At 46.0% G+C, this 19,622-nt stretch overlaps 1 protein-coding gene across 1 annotated transcript; it reads right to left on the bottom strand.

Moving 5' to 3' along the window:
- Window positions 1-90: 90 nt before the first annotated feature.
- Window positions 91-18,841, bottom strand: LOC6598085 (putative mediator of RNA polymerase II transcription subunit 26). Its single transcript, XM_026987659.1, has 6 exons — window positions 18,410-18,841; window positions 3,978-4,437; window positions 1,265-3,633; window positions 1,075-1,212; window positions 803-1,010; window positions 91-735 (listed from the first exon to the last, which is right to left on the bottom strand). Exons 1-6 carry the CDS (start codon window positions 18,509-18,511, stop codon window positions 425-427), a joined length of 3,588 nt encoding a protein of 1,195 aa, XP_026843460.1. The 5' UTR covers window positions 18,512-18,841; the 3' UTR covers window positions 91-424.
- Window positions 18,842-19,622: the final 781 nt, after the last annotated feature.

Here is a 19,622-nt window from a genome sequence, read left to right as displayed (position 1 = left end):
TTGTTTATTTTACATAATTTTGTAAATTAATTTGCATTTAATGTAATGCCAAAATAATAAATTAGATATGAACTTAGATTAGATCCCATTCTTTTTCCATACTCTTGGTTTTTTACACATTTCTTCTCTTAAATTGAACTATTTGTAATGACTGTTTGATGAAGGCGAAAAAGATACAATACAGGAAAGTTGATGAAAGCACCAAATCTTTGTGTACATCTCTGTCTAATTGCGGATTTGCACCTGTTTTCGAAAGACGGCAATTTGTTTCGGCCCTCCCAAGGCGTTGGCAAGATTTCACTAACAATTTTGGATGTGGTTGATGAAGACTCCTTCTCCTCCTCGCTTAATCTAACTCTTAAGGCTACACGAAAAACTGCGATAACAAGGCCGATATAATCTCCTCAGACAGCTTTTAATCTCTTCACGAAAGAACGCCGTCCAAGGCATGGATCACTCCATTGGTGGCAGGGATGTTGGATGTGACCATCTGGGCATCATTCACCTTGATCTTTCCAGCAGAGGTCTTCTGCAGAATCACGGTCTTGCCCGTGTACAGCGAGTCCTTAACCTGGTAGAAACGCATACCAGCGGAGAAGAGAGCTCCAGGTACTATGTGCTTCATGGCAAACTGCTCGGCGGCTTCCTTATCATTGTATAGCTTCTCCAGCGTGTCCGAGTCCAGTTCACTGAAGCTCTTGTCCACTGGGGCAAAAACAGTGTACGTTTTTACACCTAACATTAAGGATGATATTCAATGCCAATTAGAGAGCAAATTTAATTAAGTCAATCCATTCCCTACCCTTGCTCTGCAGCTTCTCGGACAGTCCAGAGGTGTAAAGAATTTTGAGGAAGTTGCTAAAGCGACCCTCGCGATCGGATTGCAGAGTCTGCAGAAGATCTCCTACGGGCAGTGGGAACATGACACGATCCACGGCATGGGCCACTCCCTGAGGGATCTTGATGTCCTTCTTATTCAGCACAACCATGGCTCCATTGATGGTAGTGAGCTGCATTGGGAGATGTGATTGTTAAAGCTAACCAGCCTAGGGAAAGATTGTTGGGTTTTCTTACAGTGACATCGTTCCACTCCTGGTCGTGCATATTGTACTGATTGACACGGAGCTGGGTTCCAGCCAGGGACACGCCCGTCATCTCGTCTTGCAACGTGGCAATTTCAAAGGCTCCAGGGATCACGTGGTGAAGTAATAACTACAAAAGAGCATATGAGTAACTTGCATGGGCATGAAGTGCACACACTTACCCCACTCAGCAGTCTTGGATTGGACTGGAACTTCTCCTCTGCGCGCTCGGGTCCACCCAATTGTACCAGGAGATTTTTGAAGGCCTTGTCAGTGGGCACAAATATGGTGTAGGGTCCTGTCTCATTAAGAATGCTATCCAATCCCGACTGGCGGAGGTACTTGGCCATAGCAAAGAGCCCATTCGACTTCAATATCTGCAGCAAATCCTCGCTCGGATTGGACAGAACGGAGGTAACACCCGGACCAGCCTGGGCTGCCTTCTCTGTATTCTCGGTTTCCTGGACAAGAGCGTCAGCATACTGAGGCGCAGGTGGCAGCAGCTCCGGTGTGTGGGCTAGATCCGAGAGACGTTCGGTAACCACTGGCAGGTGGGTGGAGACAGAGACTCCTCCCAGGTACGAAGAGGCTGTCACCGGCGAAGAGCTATACACTGGAGCGGGCGTGGTGCGGATCAGGCTCGCAGCTGCCGCGTTGGAGGTGCTGCTTTCATAGATGGGGCTGTAGCGAGGAGTGTAGGGCGGACTAGTCGTTGTGCTGGTGGTCGATGTCCGGGAGGGATGATACTGACGATGATTGCTGGGCGTGCCGCGAGAAACAAATGGAGCTGGTGTGGTCGTTGTGGTGGTTGTTGTGCTACTGGTCGTTGTCAGTGGGGCCCGGGTGGTCTGGATGATCTTTCCGCTTTTGATCTCCACGAGCTCATCGTTGGGAAGGGTCAGACGGGACACAGAAGGGGGCAGCTTGATCTCACCATTCCTGATCCTCTCCAGAATGCTCTCGACTTCCGCGCCAGTCTGCTTGGTTTCCTTCTCGCCATTGGCCTTCACTCCCTGGATCTTGAAGCTGCCATCGGCCTGTTCTTCGAGGTACACGTAGGTGGCCTTCTTCTTGGCCGGTACCGCCGGTGCTGGCGTTGCCTGTGTCTCGGACTTTGGGCTTAGACCCTCGATCTCATAGCCATCGGGAATAAGTCCACGCTTGGCCAGCTCTTCCAGGGAGGGTGGTTCATCCGAATCTGAAGTGATGACGGCCGAGCTGGCGATGCTGTTGGCTCCACTGCTAATGCCCTGTATGTCGCCGGCTCCACCACCATATAGAGCTGCCAGGCTGGACAGATCTACACCTCCCGGCAGCGATCCGGTTGGGAGGGTGTCGGACTCCTGGGGATCTGGGGACCGCAGGATTTGCACTTTACCACCACCGGGCAGTTCCAGGTCCTTACTCTTGCTGGGAGCCACATCGCTGAGGCTCAACTTGGCCTCTGATCCCAGCGCTTGTTGGGCCAGCAGGGTCTGCAGCTGCTCCTGGGAATAAGCTTTCTGACCCTGCACAAGGTTGGGATCCGTGGTGCGTATCACCTGGACTCTCTGGCCATTGGGCAGCAGAAGATCCATTTCGTCGTAGGTCTTGTTGCCAGTCAAGGGCTGCTGCGGGGCTTCTGAGAGGGCTGCCTTCAGCTGCTTCAATAGATCATCCCGGGCAAAGGTCTTGACAGGCTTCTTGCCAGCGCCCTTCTGGCTGGGATACTTTCCGAGCTCCGACTTGACCTGGGCATAGATGTTCTTCTTGGGCGTGGTGGTGGCCTCAGTGGTGGTTGTCGTTGTCGTGGTCGTCGTCGTGGTTGGGTGCTCCTTGTAGTACTGCTGTAGGGCGCTGTTGAACTGGTTGTAATCGGTGGGATGGGCCACCGGGCGTCCACGTGGCGGTCCTACGCCATAGGGCGAGTGCTGGTAGTTTCCATTATGCTGGGTGATGATCGTCGGCAGGATGTGCTGCTTAATCTGGTGCTGCTTAACCAGGAACTCCTCATGCTGCTGGCGCACCTTGTGCTGTGACTTCTCGTACTGCTTGGCCACAAACTGCTCGTGTTTCTGGATGAGCTTCTGCTTGTACTCCTGATCTGCTGGCTGGTGCTGAGCGGGAGCATTCACAAATTGGTGCTGGAATTGCTGACCTTGGGGTTGCTGTTGCTGCTGCTGCTGCTGCTGCTGCTGCTGCTGCTGGAAAGCTTCTCTCGTGGGCTGCGCTGGAAAGGGTGTGGACTGCAAAGTGCTGAAGAGTGGAGGCACAGGCAGACCCAGCTGGGGTGTCAATTGGTACTGCGGAAGGGCTGGCTGAGGCTGATAGTTGAATTGGCCATGCTGCTGTTGCTGCTGTTGCTGGTGCTGGATGGGATGCGGAGTCTGTTGTGGAATAGTCTGGAAGGTGGGCACAGGCGCCTGGCTGGGCAACTTCTGTGTGGTCTGAGGCAAAACTTGAGATCCGAATTGCTGGGGCTGCTGGTAGGAAAACTGCTGCTGGGTTTGCTGTTGCTGGTAGGTTTCCCTCGAGGGTTGTGGTGGGAAAGCGGTCGACTGCAAGCGGGAGTCTGAAAGATAGAGCATAAATTCCGTCAAGAATTAACTAGGGATGACCACAAAACTACCTTGTAGGTGCCTTCTACAATGGTTGCGTTCACGTTTGCGTCCAAAGGTTACCAATGAATACTGATACATCAGATGGGATGTACCCTGAGGATGACTGCAAGAAGAGTGTTCAGCCACTGCGTTGTATTTGCTTTGCTTTAATATTGGAATAATCGAATTCCAGCCGAAATGAGTTATACTTGAGGTAAGCAACCTCAGATGTTTGGACGCTAACGTGTACGCTGATTTTACTATATTTTTACTTTATTCGACAGAAAGATTCAGGATAGTGGATGCCAGATATTACCAAATTGCTTGTGGCGTTGGGGCAACTGTTGTTGCTGTTGCTGCTGTTGATGGGGGTGCTGTTGCTGCTGGGAGCCTGCGTAGTTACGCAAGTCCAAGAAGTTCTGATGATGCAGATCCAGATTGCTGGAAGCCGAGGGCAGCTGCTGCTGCGTCTGTTGTTGTTGATGCTGCTGCTGAGGGAATTGAGGAGCCGTTTGCAGCTGGCTTTGGGTGGACCGTTGGAACTGCTGATTGCCGTGGGGTTGCTGCTGGGTGGGCGCCAGCGGCTGCTGCTGCTGCTGCTGGTGCTGTGGGAACTGGCCGAAACGATGCTGCTGCGGTGCCTGGTGGTGCAGATGGGTGTGTTGCGCCTGCTGCTGCTGGCGGTGGGGAATGGGCAGCTCGACGCCTGCCTGGACAAAGTTTTGCTGATTGTACTGCTGCAGATTCAGCTGGCGACGATGCGAGTTGTGAAAGGGCTGCAATGAGAGCAAGAGACGGCAAAACATGAGATTACTCGTACAACTTTCCATCACCATTGCATCATCGTGCATTGCAGAAAACCAGCTTCAGATCCATCATCAGCGTGTTTCACCTTCGCTGGCATGAAATGAAAACTGACACAGAAAAAAGAAAAAACCCCTCGACTCGCCCCAAAATAGACATGAACCAGTTTCAAGCGGCGGTAACAGCTATCTCTGCTGCTGCTCCATTTTCGATGCCAAAAACGAGATAATGCGTATTGGGATTGGTTGGAGGCTAATGCTCTGGGGTCCTTTATGGAGGCCAGTCGGTCAAGTTGAAGTCCACAAAAGTGGCACGGTGGCGGAACTTGCTTGCACAGAGATGACGTAATGATAGATCACAAATCAGGTTGACCTTAATATACGTTTTTATCGCTAGTTTAAAAGATAAATCGCTTTGAATTTGTCCTAATATGAACGTTTTTTTACCCGCAAATCAACTCTTTCCTATTTCCATTGTCTGGCATCTCCAATTGGCATTAGCGAAAGCTTCTCCCATGGAGCAATCGCTTATACAATCTCTCAGGCAAGCACACCCCTTGAACAGCCTGTCATACTTATACTGCGTATACGCATTGCGCTTGGCCAAGTCGGACATCGGGCATCGACCAGAAGTTGTACAACAATGATTATCCAACACAGTTCCAAGAGAGTTCCGGAGAAGCAGAAGATGAAGCCGAGACGCGACTAGATGCTGCACAGCGGCAGGCTTAGATCTTGTTTGTTTCTCTGTTTGGTTTATGGCTAAAGTGCTGTATGTACAAATTAATTGCCCGGCTCATAAATCTTATTTTTTGCTGGGCTCCGTCTCCGTCGATGCGAGATTGAGGCGTTATCAGGCTCTCCCCAGACCATCCACAGCTCTTTCTTTTCGCATGGTAATTATGTTGTTGCGGCTAATGCCGAGCCTCATCATGCCGCTGCTGATGGCTCAGCAGATGTTGTGCATGATGATGAATCTGTCAGTGGGACGGCGTTTGATTATGCAACCTAATCGGGGAAAAGTTCAATGTGTTTGGTGGAGGAAACAGGTGAACAAGAGGGTTTGGCTCTGACATGGTAAACATCTCTCAATTGGGAAAACATTTCGTTCAACAACAGTTGGAAACAACTGGCCAGCAAGTATTTTCTTTCGCACCACTGTCCTCGTGGCTTATCTCATCCAACCTTCGTTGGCAAGTTTTTCAGCTCGTACAATGGCTTGTCATGCATCTGTATCATCAATTTGGGTTTTTCTGAAATCACAATTTTCTTTCTCTTGAAACATGACTTTTCTCTACAAATTGCTCGTCTGGTGAAAACCTCAATCAATCATCAATCAACTGCCAATGGCGCTGCGAAGGCAGTCAACATCCCAGCCCCAAAGCCACTGAACCCTGTCTTCATAGGGTTTGTCATATTCATTTTCCCTTTCTTTCAATCCCAGCCTCCTCTTGTGGGTCCGCCTGTGTTCGACATGTCAATTTCATGGTTTAGCGTGCTCATTCAACATTTTCACGGCACTTGTGCTCGTATGCAAAACGCTTTCGTTTTTAAATGCCAGTGCGAGCCACCAATCAATGACCAGCTAATGCGCTGCGCATGCGCAGTGTAGCTCTTCGGCAGACCGGCAGACCGGCAGTCGGCAGGTTTTGTGGTTGTCGCTGTCACCAAATGCCACCACAGCCCACGCCTCACTGATGCCTCACTGTTCACTACTGTGGTTGAATGTGTCAAGTGATTGACAACTCGAGTGTTGGCGTTGTAAAATCTGAGTGTCAGATATCAAAAGATAGTATCCTAACATTGGACTGGGCAAAACTATTAATCATAATAGCCTAAATTTATTGTATATTTCGGGATTGGTCTTCGAAGGGGTTTCCCACGATCCAATGGGACAAGTCTCATTGATAAGACAATTTTTGCAATTCTGAATGCAGTTTTCAAGTGTTTGGCACACAACCACCTTCTCTTCTCAAAACTTACATTACAATCCGTGGAATGCCAAAAATTGATTAACAGCTCATATTTTTCTTTGGATGTACGAAGAAAGTTCCCAAGATGCAGCTAAAAGGGGTTTGGTCAGCAGTCAGTTAGCCGTCTACAAACTCTATTTCATGTCAGATAAGTTTTCATTAGAGGGCCGTCAAGTCAAATGGGCATTATGCTAATGAGAGAAGATACGGCGTGAGATTGCCGGCATCAGGTAGAAGAGGTAGTGATAGCAAACCAGTTCGAAGATAGATCCCGCCGAAAGCAACAGTTTTCACGAGTTTGATGGGGCGTTGTGATCCGTGATGTATCTGTCAGTTACGTGACTCGAACTCCCAGCTAATTTGTTAATAATTCATAATTGATTTCACATAGCACATCGGGTTCCATGTATTACGAGAGACTGCCCCGTCTGGATGGGATACAAAATGAAAGCGAATTTGGAAATTTTTTTTCGTTTTCAGTCTCGGTCTTGGTTTTGTTTTCGGTTTCGTTTCGCAGTGAAAGTGATTTGTTAGACATTTAGCCAGCAGCTAAGTTGTGTATGCTAATTAGAATTTAATAGTTGAAATCAGAAGATCTGCCACACGCGCCCCAAGAGATGTTTTGCTTACTTAAGAGCTACCCCAAAGCCGATGCCACAAATTCTTCAAGTCCCCAGTTGCGCAACGGTTCGCGGCCTCTTAAAACTTGCAGGTTTTCCAGTTTTTTCGGTCGTGTCGATGGCCAATGGCATCCGATTTGGCCCCGTTTTCCCCATTGCCTTTCGGATTTCCTGCCTGCCCCGCATGCACAAGCAGCATTTGCTTCTACGTCTTGCACTACATTTTGGTTTATAGAGTTTTTCCCCTGGCTGTTTGTGTTGCATATTTTTTGTCTTCTTTGAGAATTTTGGTGGTTTGTGAAGTTTCAAGGTTGTTTTTAGTGAGTCGGCTCTGAAGATCTGAGGATCTCTTTGGAGGCGCTTGCAGGCATGTTGTGCAACTTGTGTTCTGGCCATAAAAAGAGGTGCACATGTCAGATGTCAGTTTTGGCATCAATTCCAACTGTTCGCTAATGGGGCACTAAAAAGAGTACTCTACTCATGTGCAGTTGTGGGAAACGAAGCTGCTCTTGTATTTATAGATTCAACTATTTTGTTTGCCATCAGTTTGGACAAGGGGGCCAATTATAACGTACTTTTTATGGTGACAATTGTTCGCGGTGTATTCGAAAAATAAGAATCTACTTTATCCTTAGTGATTTCCCCAGCAGATGCTCTATCAATAGCTATCAGTAAACTGTTGTTCAAATAATATCAGTCCTCTGTCACATTTCAACATCTAAGTAGGCAATCGTTTCCCAAATCTAGGCCAGATCGTTTCCAAAATTGATTTATTGTTGTGCTGCAATCGGCACTTAACGGCTCATTAAATTGTCTTGCTTATCATCGCAGGGCATCATCTCAATCTAAGTCAAATCAGCTAGATCGTGCTCACATCATTTCAACATCGGCTTCAGCCTCTCATCGATCCCATCTGAATACAGTTCAGAACTGACTGTGCAATATGGGCATGGGTCCACAGTGCACCGTCCAGAGTCCACAGCTTCGGTCTTCTAGCAACTGCCAGAACTGGTTAGCCCCTCGACAGTGTCTGTTGACAGTTTCCACACGGCATAAAATGTGCATAATAAGCACGAGTTGATGGCATTTGATGGCTTAGTTTTTTGAGAGTTGCTGCCTCGTTTCGGGTTCCATTCAGACTGTTGGTCAATCCGAAAATTTGGCAATTCCCTTTCACTTTTCCCGACAATCGACAAATGCCTGCAGTTGGCTCAGAGATGCCCCGAAAAAGAAACAAATATTTTTGTGGATTTCCTAAAGGAATTTTAATTGCCAACAAAATTGTTGGCGGCTAAGCAAATAAGTAATTAATTTACGGCCGAACAAAAGAATGCCCAGCAACAAAAGCCCCAGAAAAAGCAGCAGCAGCAACAGCAACAGGAAAAAGTGAAATTTACATAAAATTGTGTAATTAACTGAGGTAAGTTAGAAATTGCCTCAAGCGAGGCTTTGGCCAACACCTACAACTATGGTATAGTGTGTATCCACTGGCCGCATGAACGCGAAAGAAGCCACCCGGCAGCAACAATGAAAGGTTCCAAGCAAATGCCGCCAGCACCACAAAATAAAGGCAGAAACAAGCACAAATGTTATTTAACAATCGCTTTGCACAAACAAGAAGGGGCCAAAAGAAACTTGGTCAGCTCCCCGTACTCGAACTCGCACTCGCACTCGCACTCGTACTCCTCGCTTATACTGGAGATGCTATCGCTGCCCCAACTACTCACAAGTACTCACTGCCCCTACTCACAAGAGAGGGAAACTGCTTGTAAAACTGTTTATAAATTAGCGCGATTTGTCTGCCAGACCCCGAAATTGTTCGAGTATGAGATTGTGTGTGATTGTGAATGCTATTTTGGTCATTTTAAAGCTTTAAGATCTCAGATACTTGACAATTGAGGGCTAATAAAATAGTTATGTTGTATAATGTTCTTGGCTGGAAGAACTGGAAGGAACTCAAATGGAATCTTGTAGAAGATGGCGTTATAAAATTATTATTGATGTGATATAAAATGGTTTTTAAATTGAGTACAAAAATTAACACGACTTGAAAGTATATATTTTCAGACCCACGAGTGTGCATTTCTGATAGAAATGCATTCGGTCTGGTATTCTAAAATAGTGCTTAAAATGATTTAAGGATGGGAGCCTACAAATTGCACAGAGAACTTGGTTCGAGTCTTGTGGAAACTTGTTTAATCATTGCCATATTTCTTGTTTCCCAACGTGTGCCACCGTTAGATCCTCCGCCAACAGTGCCATTCGCAGTTAATTGCATCTCTTGCATCCACAAATCTGCGCCAAGATTGCATAATCACCTGCAAATCCAACAAAGTTGAGAGTTAATGCCATTTCGACTGTTTTCTCGCCTCAAAGTCGAGTGACATACAAATTTAACGCGCGAGTAATTGAATGAGAGGCAGCCAAATGAGTTCGCGAATTAGGCAGAGTGCCAATGGCAAAAGTTGCACAAACTTGCTTCCTGGCAGATGCACATACATCTCAACACCCACGCGGCCCACACAGGTAGCTGCTATTTGGGCCACGCTCCACCTGCAGCGGGCTGTCGCCTCGCGAGAAGATTTGTGCATGGAAGCTATTCTCATATGCGTTTAATTTGACACACTCTGACACTTTTTACGAGCTTTGAAGATTTATTATATCATTAGCACTGTCAGTGGCTGCATCGTCAGAGCCGTGATGCTGTGTCTCGCAGATACTCGAGATACTAAACTGAGTCGAGCAATTGTAGTTTGTAATTTGAATAAACCCACTTCGTTTTTCGGCTTTGGCTTCGTTTTGGACATGGGCATGGGAAATTTGGGTTTATGGGCCAGCTGTTTTGGGCAATTAACATGTTCATATGGCTAATTGCAAAGTGTTTTTTAAGTCAATACTTAAACTGGCCATCGTTATGAATGTTAGTTCGGATGTTAGTCTCGAAATGAGAAATCTGTCCGAGCAGAGGAAGGTCAGCACTTGACTAGAGAACTTCAAATAGAAAGTGAGTGAAGAAAAGAAGTCTAATGGGTTTTGTTCGAACAAATCTACGAACAATACACACGTCTCAACCATTATTCCAACCAATCCATCACTAACAAAACCATAATCATCTTCCCAAACAAACGACTCAATTTTCAACCTCAACACACTTTCAATTTCCAAACCACACTAAGAGTATCGGCCAAATAATATCATAACAAAATTATTATTTCGCCGACAATCGCCTGAAAGATCCTCATAATTATTAGATCCAAATTGCGTGTCAGTACCGCATAAAATACAAACCTCCAAAAATTATATTATTGCTGGAAATAAATTTAAATACGCTGCAATTTTACTTTCCAATTCAATAAATTTGGCGCACGCAGCTAAGCGAATTGCGTGCCACAATGTATCTTTGTATCTGTGGCTTGTCTGGTCTTCGGCGTCTCTTCAAGTAGCTGTCGGAATCGGAGACCGCTGGCGCCCACATCGAGATCGAGCCGGAGATTTATTTGCTTGGCTCTGTTGATGGACAGTAGTGAACAATCGGGAGAACCGTCAAAAATATTGTAATTTCGCTTTCATTGCAATTTGGCCTTGCTCAAGAGATGCCCGAAAGTGCCCCAAAGATTTGCATTCATCGGATTTCGTAACTCAATTTCGCAGTGAAACTCCATTGACAGAGCCCCGACACGCCCAGTCCTTTCCACGCTCATCAGCGTCCAACGTCTAAGTTTCGGACCTTTGTTATGCGAGTGCTGTGCTCATCATTCCAGTCGCTTGTAATTTCTGTGCAATTTTTCTCTCCATTCATCTCTCTGCCTGCCTTGTCAATGGCACCGAAACCTTAGATATTTCTTCAACACCAGCACCAACTCGAAATCGAACTCGAACTCGAACTCGTATTTACTTTAGTGACTTCACAGCCATTGAGCTGGGATTGTTTGTCTACTCATTTTCATGGGCTGTCACTTGAATTGAAGCCACTCGATTGCAATTGATGCGAAGCATTAAGCTTTTGTCGCGTTCGTCTTTCGGCTGTTTGAGATATATGGGTCAGGTCAGGCAATTGTTTCGCTAGGGGTCTCCATATATGTGGGCTTCGACCTTGGATAACACTTCGACTTGGCGAATTGTGGGAAAAGTGTGAAGGTGTAAGGTCGAGGTGTGTGTGTGATGATTATGATGGTAGCAGGTCTCTCGCGAGGTCTTCGTAGTAAAGTATTTTTCACTAAGTTCCGTTTGTCCTAGAAATAATGGCACAGACTCTCTGATACTTCTCAGTCCAAGCAATCTGCTTTGGTTAGCTTGCATATCTCCACTCCAATAAATCCAATTAGGCATTCCTCGATTCAACAGTTTCACCCACTCTCAACTATACGTTCAGATGTTTCTTGGGAGTCCGTTTTAAAGTCTGTCTAATGCATTAATTACGTATTAGCATTGCCTCAGCAATTCTCTCAGGCATGCAACTGCATTTGGAAATATGCCCCCTCCGGGCATATCATTTGTCAAATGGCCCGCCATTGTTCGGAGTGGAGTGGAGCGGAGTCGAATGAACAACTTTTTCATATTCAACTGGAATTCATAATTTATGGGTTAGCAGTGCGCCAGCACCGACTGACTGGGATTCGAAAGTGAAGTTCTTTTAATTACACTCATTCCACTCCCGCCCCGCTCCCTGGATTTCAGAGGAACCAATTAAGTCATTTTGAGATTATATCGGTTACCCTATCGGCGGAGCTGCCTCGTTGGTCTTGATTCGCCAAATGCTCACATTGCTGGCTTTCAGCTTGGTCTCGTGCCCGTTTCTGTTGCCGGTCACGCAAGCTCCGCCGCGCCAGGTCTGCCGTTCCTCTCGGAGGTCTGTACATGCAAATTTCGGAGGGTCTCCGGCCTCCGGTCCCTGGTCTAGGGTCTTGGGGTCTATGGTCTGACAAATGTTTCGAGTTGCCACCGCGGTACCCAGGGCTCGGAACGGGAGTCGAGTCAAAGTCGAAGTCAGTAAACTGTTTTGCTGCAGTTCGTGACAGTTTTTAGCAATTACCCGGATGGGACGGATGGGATGGAGCGCGACAATGTCGTTAGACCCATCTGGCCGGCTTGCTGACCATTGTTCAGCGGTTACTAACCTTAGCCGGCGCTGGAACTTGAGGTTGGATGGGAGCTCCGGACATATGTCAGTAATCTGAGAAAATTGCTAAGCGTTTATCCGTTTCGGGAATCGCCGCAGGTCCGTAGTTCTCTGGCTAGTCGGCTAGCGGCTTTTGTGGAGCTCTGCTCCACTCTGCCGATCGATACACATTCGAAATTTCTTCACCCCAGACTCATTTGAGTTTATGAAATCGAAAGCCTAATGCATCTAGCATCTTCCATCTTGCCTCGCATGCCCAAGTGATGCACTCAAGTGCGCAGCCGAAGCCGCGGCGAAATGGAAAGAAGAGGAGAACCGCACAGCAAATTAAATTTTATTATTTGCAACAAAACGAAACACTTTGGGTGCCGAAGAAGAAACACGCCGCCAGCGAATGGAAACGAAAATGCAACTGAAATGCCAGCTCTGGAACTTCTGCGGTGCTCAAAATCAGCGAAGCTTGCGAAAAGTGTTTTTCTTTTGATTTTTCCTTTGCCTTTGTTGTGTTTTCTTCACTCCACGCCACTCCACTCCAGTGCAACAATAAACTGAAAGTGGCGGACTGAGGCTGCGGGAGTGGGGCCAAAGTTTTGGGGTATTCGGTCGGCCGCTGGCGATAATGTGCCATGAAGGAGCAGCGAGGGCAGACGGACGCTGGCTGCACTAGAGTGTGAAGTGGGTTGCAGCTTGTTGCAAGTTGGGGGCGTGTTTGCATCTGACAGGTACTAACCAGAGTATCTCCCCTCGAGTGCTTTGACTTCTCCGATTCGAAGTTGGATGTGCAGTTGCATCAGCAATGTGGTTTCCACTGTTGATATGGTCCTTCAGGTCTAACTATCATTTTGCCCTTTTATCCATACATTTTTAAACCCATGAAATGTCCTGTCAGTGCGGTTTTCAAGGATTCCAAAGTACAATGCAATTCCCATAGCCTTTAACCTATTCGGGCCCAACCCGAATTCGAAATGCGATACTGTTCAATTCATTTTTTCACAATTCAGAGACGAAAGTTCGTACTGCTTTTCCGCCAGTTTTCCATTGCACCACGAAAACCACAAAAATTCCATTAAATAATTTCTTTGTACGCTCATAACAGAAATAAAGTGCAAATCAATGGACAAGTTTGTAGTGTTTTCAGGCACGGCGAACGAACCCCTCCAAACTTCGACTCCCACCAGATAGCCAAGAGGACACACAAATTATGCAACTCGTCGTCGACTTGCAACATCTCTCGGCAGACCAGGCCAGACCAGGCCCCGGCCCCGGCCCCAGCCCCAGTCCCAGCAGCAGTTGCAGATTCCATTGCAGTTGGGTTGGAGGCTGCCAGTGCCACACCATCATCATCAGCAGCAACAGCAGCAGCAGCGGGTTATTTCAAATCTTGTTTTGGAACTCTGTGCCAGCAACAAACGCTTCTTCATTTTCGCGCAATAAACTTTTCACCCAGACAAAAGGCAGAGCCCCAACAAGAAAAACGAAAGTGCAACAGCATCGGGCAATAACGGGTTGCCAGCTTCAGCTTGAACTGCCTCGGGAGGCTCGGAGGTCCCTGTCCCGACCAGATCTTTGGGCTTGGCTATTGCATTACGTGTGGGGTAAGCGAAGCCTCGGCGAGGATCGTTTGACTTTTGGCCATAGTCGTGTTGAGTTATTGCGAGAAAGAAGATGCAGCTGAGGCTGCAGTACACTGCCGCCAAACCCGTTTCACGTGGCGTATGAGTAATGCGGAAGTTGACACTTGCTGCACTTGGTACTGGGTACTGGGTACTGGTTACTGGGTACTGCTGCCGCTGCCGATGCCTGCTCCATGGTGGGTGAAAATTGCCTTGATATATTTACTGCACATACCACATTTAATTGCGGCATTCATCAGGCGACTCCAACTTCCAATTCCTAATTGTCGTATTTTGTAATTTGTAAGGCAAAAATAACTATGAGAAACCCGATTTTCCTCGAACATTATCTGACATTGCTGTTTTTTGGGAAATCCAAGCGACTTTTAATGATCTCACAGATGAGATGCCACTCGGCCGCCCGCCTGTCAATAACAGGCGATGAGTTATATCGCCGAGCCCTTTTACTTTCTTTTCCCGTTTCCCCCTCTGACAGACGCTGTGCGTCATTTAAATAGCCAAAAGGTTTGCCCGCAATTGGCATGTGAAATTATTGTTTCCTCAGATAATGCCTCCGATCGTTTCCATTAAATTATACGGAACAGACGCTCCTCTGCACGGGAGAGATCACAGTTCATGTTAATGACTTAATAATTGAGAAGTCGGAAGAGTAATGAGGAACCATTGAAAGCGGAAGACGCCCCCATACACGTGTCCCGAGTCTGCCGGCGTGAGATCCGCGATTCTTGGAAGTAATTTGTCTTCAACTTTTAATCAGCCAACATCGCGACGTTCTACTTAGGTTCAAATGTGGGTCACAGACTGGAGAAACTCAACTGAACAGGGTATTTCATAATCCAAGTTATATCACAACTGCATTTAGAGTTTACATTCGTTTCCTGGGCAGCACTCTTACTCCATTTCCATTACCATTTCCATTCCCATTTCCATTCCCATTTCCATTCCCATTTCCATTTACTCCTCTGCCCAATCAGGCATGACACTTCGGTTTCATTTACTTTTCGAGCAATTTTCCCCTCATTCAAAAGCGAAATTGATTTAATTCTCAATCAGATGAAAACTGAAAACCAGTTGGAAGCAAAGCAAATCAAATTAAATCAGACCGCACGGCGTCCAACGAAAATAAACAAAATTGAGAAAGAAGTAACTAATGGTGGGGCAGGCCCACTCCCAGACCCACCAGACCCCAATTGGGTCCCTCCTCCCCTCCTCTCAGTGTGTGATTAGCGTTCAATTATTTTATTTGTTTGTGGTTAGCAGCTGAAAGGCGATCGCAATGGGATTTGTTTGATGCGAATCGATTTAGTGTGGCGCCTGGCTAATGGCAGCTTGTTACTTTCCTCAAGTGGAAAACTGGGGAAACAGAGACTTCATCAAAGACGATCGGGGTGCGATGATTGGGCCCTAAGCTTGATTAGCTCTTCGGCCCTAGCAAGTGCCATCATCCTCTCTCTTTCTCTCGAGTGGACACCTTCCTGTGGCTCGACAAAACAACTTTCATTTTTCAAGCCAAATCCATTAACAGTTTGTCACTTTACTGAAATATCTTTCAGATAAATATGCAACCGAACAACAATACTTATAAAGATCTCTCGATTGACCCACTTTCCATGCCATGAAAACGACCAGAACCAAACTCGCAAAAAGAAATTACAATGAAATGTGCGGCGAGTTGTTATGATTGTTGCTGTGGATGTTAGTGGTGCTGTTTCTGGTGCTGAGGCAACAAAAGCCAACCGACAATGAACAGGTTGTAGGGCCGGCCGAGACCGAGGGCATGTCTGTCAGATATATACAATTATTGCCAACCAGTTTTAATGAATGCCACAGGTAAATCAATGGGAAATGTCTGTCATATTTTCAGCTTCGGCAACATTTAATCGAAAATGATAAGCTATACCATAAATAAGAAACATTTTAAATGTAAGATCGATTGTATAATATCACGGATGGCTTTTTCGGCTTATGGGTATGTGAAAAGCCTTCCATTAGGATCGGTTATCAATTAAAGACCATAAAATAATTAGTGTTTTAAATGTTACTACTAGAAGTTACTATCCCCAAATGGCGATAGTTCTTCTTCTTCTGTTTAAGAATTTATGTCTTCTTCTATATATATATATATATATATATCATCTTATATATTGCTGAAATCCGCAAAAGTGAAAGCCCAAGAAGAAATATATAAATAAACATATTGAATAAAAGCAAAAACAAAAAGGTTTTGCAAACAATTTTGCAGGCAGGCGGGCAGGCCCAGCAAAACATGTTCGACGACAGACAGCAAACTGTTGTATCTGTCGGGATGGATGGGGATTTCTGTTTTGGGGACTGGGACTGGAGCGCACTCGCAGTGAACTCTGGACTGGATGGACGTGGAAGCTGGGCAACAGATGTTTCTGTTGCTTAGCAGCCGATTGCCATTGCCTGCCTGGCTGCTAGCTGCCAAGTTGGCGGCAATTTCTGAATACACGACACAGCAGCCCAACTGCAAATGCTACGTGAGGCAATATAAATGTACAAAATAATAAAAGTTAAAATAAAATTAAGCAATAGCAAAAACAAAAACCAAATCGCATAAAGGAAATTGCAGAGCCACCGAAAAGACGCCAAGTCCCAAAAACAAAACAAAATACAAAAAACTCTTAAGACATCCACTGCAACTTCGACTCCAACCTCGGCATCGGCATCAGCATCGGCTTCGACCAGTTCCTGTTTACTGCCAGACAAAAGGAAGATGATGATACGGCTGAAAAGCACTTTTTCCCTCTTTGTATTTGGCTAAGCCTTTGATGCTGCTTCTGTTGCAACCAAAATCGCAATCGCAGGCCATTGCCAAAGCAAACTTATGTCAATGGTGAGAGATGATGTTGGCAGCTATCGGGTGCAAGACACGTTTTTCCAACGCTTTGGTTGGAAAAATGGCTGAGCTTATTGAAAAGGAAATCGGCAAGTCAATGGCTGCGTCAATGGCTGCAAAGGTTAAGGACAATGCAGTGCGAGATGGGATTCATCTGAAGAAATTTGTGATTTGTGATGGGTAAAATGAATTCAAGGGACACATACGACTCTCTCTATACACGTATATCTCTTATACATGTATCTCCTTTTGTCTATCGTACATGCACTCCAAAGCCGCACACACATCAGCTCTGATGATCAATGTCTCTTCATCACTTTTTCCCTCCAGTCCCCCAGTCCTCCAGTCCTCCAGCTCCAGCGCCAGCCCGTCATAATCCCGTATCAAAACATTGCCTGCAGCTTGAACAATATCGAAATTAATCTTTTTACGTAATCCAAGTCTCAATTATAGGCATTAGTTCATCCTACAATAAAGCTTAGGCAACCAAAAGAGAGGAGACAACAAAACTGATGATTTCACATCGTAAATTGTTGTGGCTTTTGGCCAAAAGTTTTTGGACTTAGCCATGAAAGTGAAAACTGTAACAGCGGATGCCAAACACGATCAGCTCACATCAACATGGGCTTGGAGCCGAGATCAACTCCAATCAAACTTAGAGATAATCAATTATCTAGGTGATAACATAAATATCTTTAGAGACCTTCAACTTTGCAAGCCCCAATGCGTTACTCCATAGGAAATTCTCAAACATTCACATGACTCTGCAGTTTTGCGGCTCATCCGCAGTTGAAAGATGGTTTTCTTTTTGTATTCATTTTCTTGACCACTCCAAGCGAACAGGTTTGCGGCCTACAGCGGCCCGCAACGATGCCTTAAACGTTGTCTCATGCCTTTACCGATGCTCTTACTCTTGCCCCGATTCGTGGCGCTTTGCTTCCTTTGCATCTTCATTTAATCAAGATCCGTTCCCCACCCTCCGTAGAGCGCACCACCAGGCCGATCAAAATATTTTTGTGAAAAGGGAAAGTTCATTGAGGCGTTGAAAATCGTTTTTGTTTTCGTTTTTAATGCTGCCAGCACACACAATTCTTCCACAATTAATATTGAAATTCGAATACAAATATTTGAATAATTGAATTGTTAAATAGTCGCTTAAGATCGGACTTCAATCTGGGCCTCCGTTTGGTATTTGGATGCGGTTGCGTCTTTTGGTAGAAAGTCTTATGCAAGTCTGTGGAATTTTCAGATTGGGATTTGCTTAAGATTTAGGCGCAGTCTCTGAAAACTTGTCCAACCAAAAAAGTGTGGTGTCTGACATATTTATGCGAGTACTACTCAGCGCCAGGGAACTTTCTTTGGGATTCCATTTTGGCCAAGGGCCTGAGCGAACAATCTAAAAACTGTGTCAATTTGGTGGCCACAATAAATATTTGCATAACATTCAATGGAAATGCAAATTGTGTGTTAAATATTTCTTTCTTTCATTTATATGATTGCTTGGCACACATTCGGGCTGGGGATTGTTTGGGATAGATGACGTTTATGAGGCACGGCCTTTGTCAGTAGGAATGTGGAACATCACCATCACATGTGGCTCACAATCTGAACTGGCATCGAATTAATGATGAATATTCGAGATTAACGATAATCGAAAACTGGTAAAAATGTTCAATTTCAACATTACATAAACAAGGATGTACGAGCTGTTCCTCGAACACTTTGAAAGCAAGACTTACCGCATTATGAAGACCCGCGTTGGGTGGCGCAATAAATCCCTGTGCATTCGCCGTAACCACCCACAGGCACAGAGTGCCCCACAGTGCCAATGAGACTCGCATGATTCACCGAAACTCCGAATCCAATTTCGTATTTTTGTTGGTGGGTATCTCCCGATAGATCAATCCAATATCGTTGCACTATTTTCTTTTGAAACAAACACGATGGCGGGGCGCGCGGGTAATGTCAGGTATGTCAGATATGTCAGATAAGCGATAGGGAAACGATACACAAAATCAAAATCCAAGTCAAGTTTTGCCAGAGCTATTTTTGTTTCGTTTCGATTCGATTTCTATTTGCTTTATGCAAATGATGCAGGTTCTGCTTCTTTTTTCGAGTAGTGTTTAAAATTCCGTTAACGTTCGAGGCGCGGTGAGGAACTTGGAGCTGCAGGTGGAAGCCGCAGACACGACTGGTCCGGTAAAAGTTCGAAGACTAACTGAAGATCATTAAACGTTTGGTAACAATTTAAGCCAAGCTCGCGACGAAGATGCCAAAACGAAGACCGCGACTCAGACGCTGACGCTGACGCTGACGATGGGGCTCATCGTGGGGCTGCACCGATCGCACGCCGGCAACATGTTGCCAGAGTCAAAGAGGGACTGAGCCAAGCAACGTTTTGGCCAGGCCGCCAAATGCAAAGAGAAAGCAAAGAGCGCAGATGAGCGCTCGAAAGAGAAAGTGTTGCTGAGCCGAGCCGGCAACATGAGGAAATGCCATGCAGAGAGCTTGGATTTTTCCCGTGAATCATTGTTGCAGTGTCTCCGCTTATCGAACCCAGAAGTAGTCGCCCATCCACATCTAAAAGCCATCTTCTGCGATTGCCATTGCGACTGGCAACTGCTCTAGCCATCACGTAGCCGACTCGGAAGTGCAGATAAGCTCTCGGATTGGGGGCGTCCGAGAATTCGAGTTCGCGCCAAAAGAATGGAATGGAATGGAATGGTGTACTATACTTACACCGTTTAAAGCATCATCGTGGCGCACAGACGTGTGTCTCTCGTCTCTGCTCGGCTGCTGTCCACAGTAGCCCCTGAAATTGGAATTCCATGTTCATTGCCGCATTAATTATGAGTTTATGGCACTTTTGTTGAACAAACAATACATCTGCGGACTGATTCATATACTCATGATATGGCGATGATTAATACTCTGTTTCCCGTTCAGTTGTAC

Source organism: Drosophila persimilis, unplaced genomic scaffold (genome assembly GCF_003286085.1).
Source record: "Drosophila persimilis strain 14011-0111.01,24,50 unplaced genomic scaffold, DperRS2 tig00000124-arrow-pilon, whole genome shotgun sequence".
In the NCBI taxonomy this organism is placed as follows: Eukaryota; Metazoa; Arthropoda; class Insecta; order Diptera; family Drosophilidae; genus Drosophila; species Drosophila persimilis.
The sequence above is the reverse complement of the archived record's forward strand: the minus strand, read 5'-3'. Positions and strand labels throughout refer to the sequence as shown.

Excerpts from the sequence above, each read along its gene's own strand:
- LOC6598085 (XM_026987659.1), bottom strand. The coding sequence starts at position 18,511 with ATGCGAGTCTCATTGGCACTGTGGGGCACTCTGTGCCTGTGGGTGGTT. Across the intron at positions 3,634-3,977 it reads CCAACGCCACAAGCAATTTG|ACTCCCGCTTGCAGTCGACC; the intron begins GTAATATCTGGC and ends TCTATCTTTCAG. Across the intron at positions 1,011-1,074 it reads AGGAGTGGAACGATGTCACT|CTCACTACCATCAATGGAGC; the intron begins GTAAGAAAACCC and ends CTCCCAATGCAG.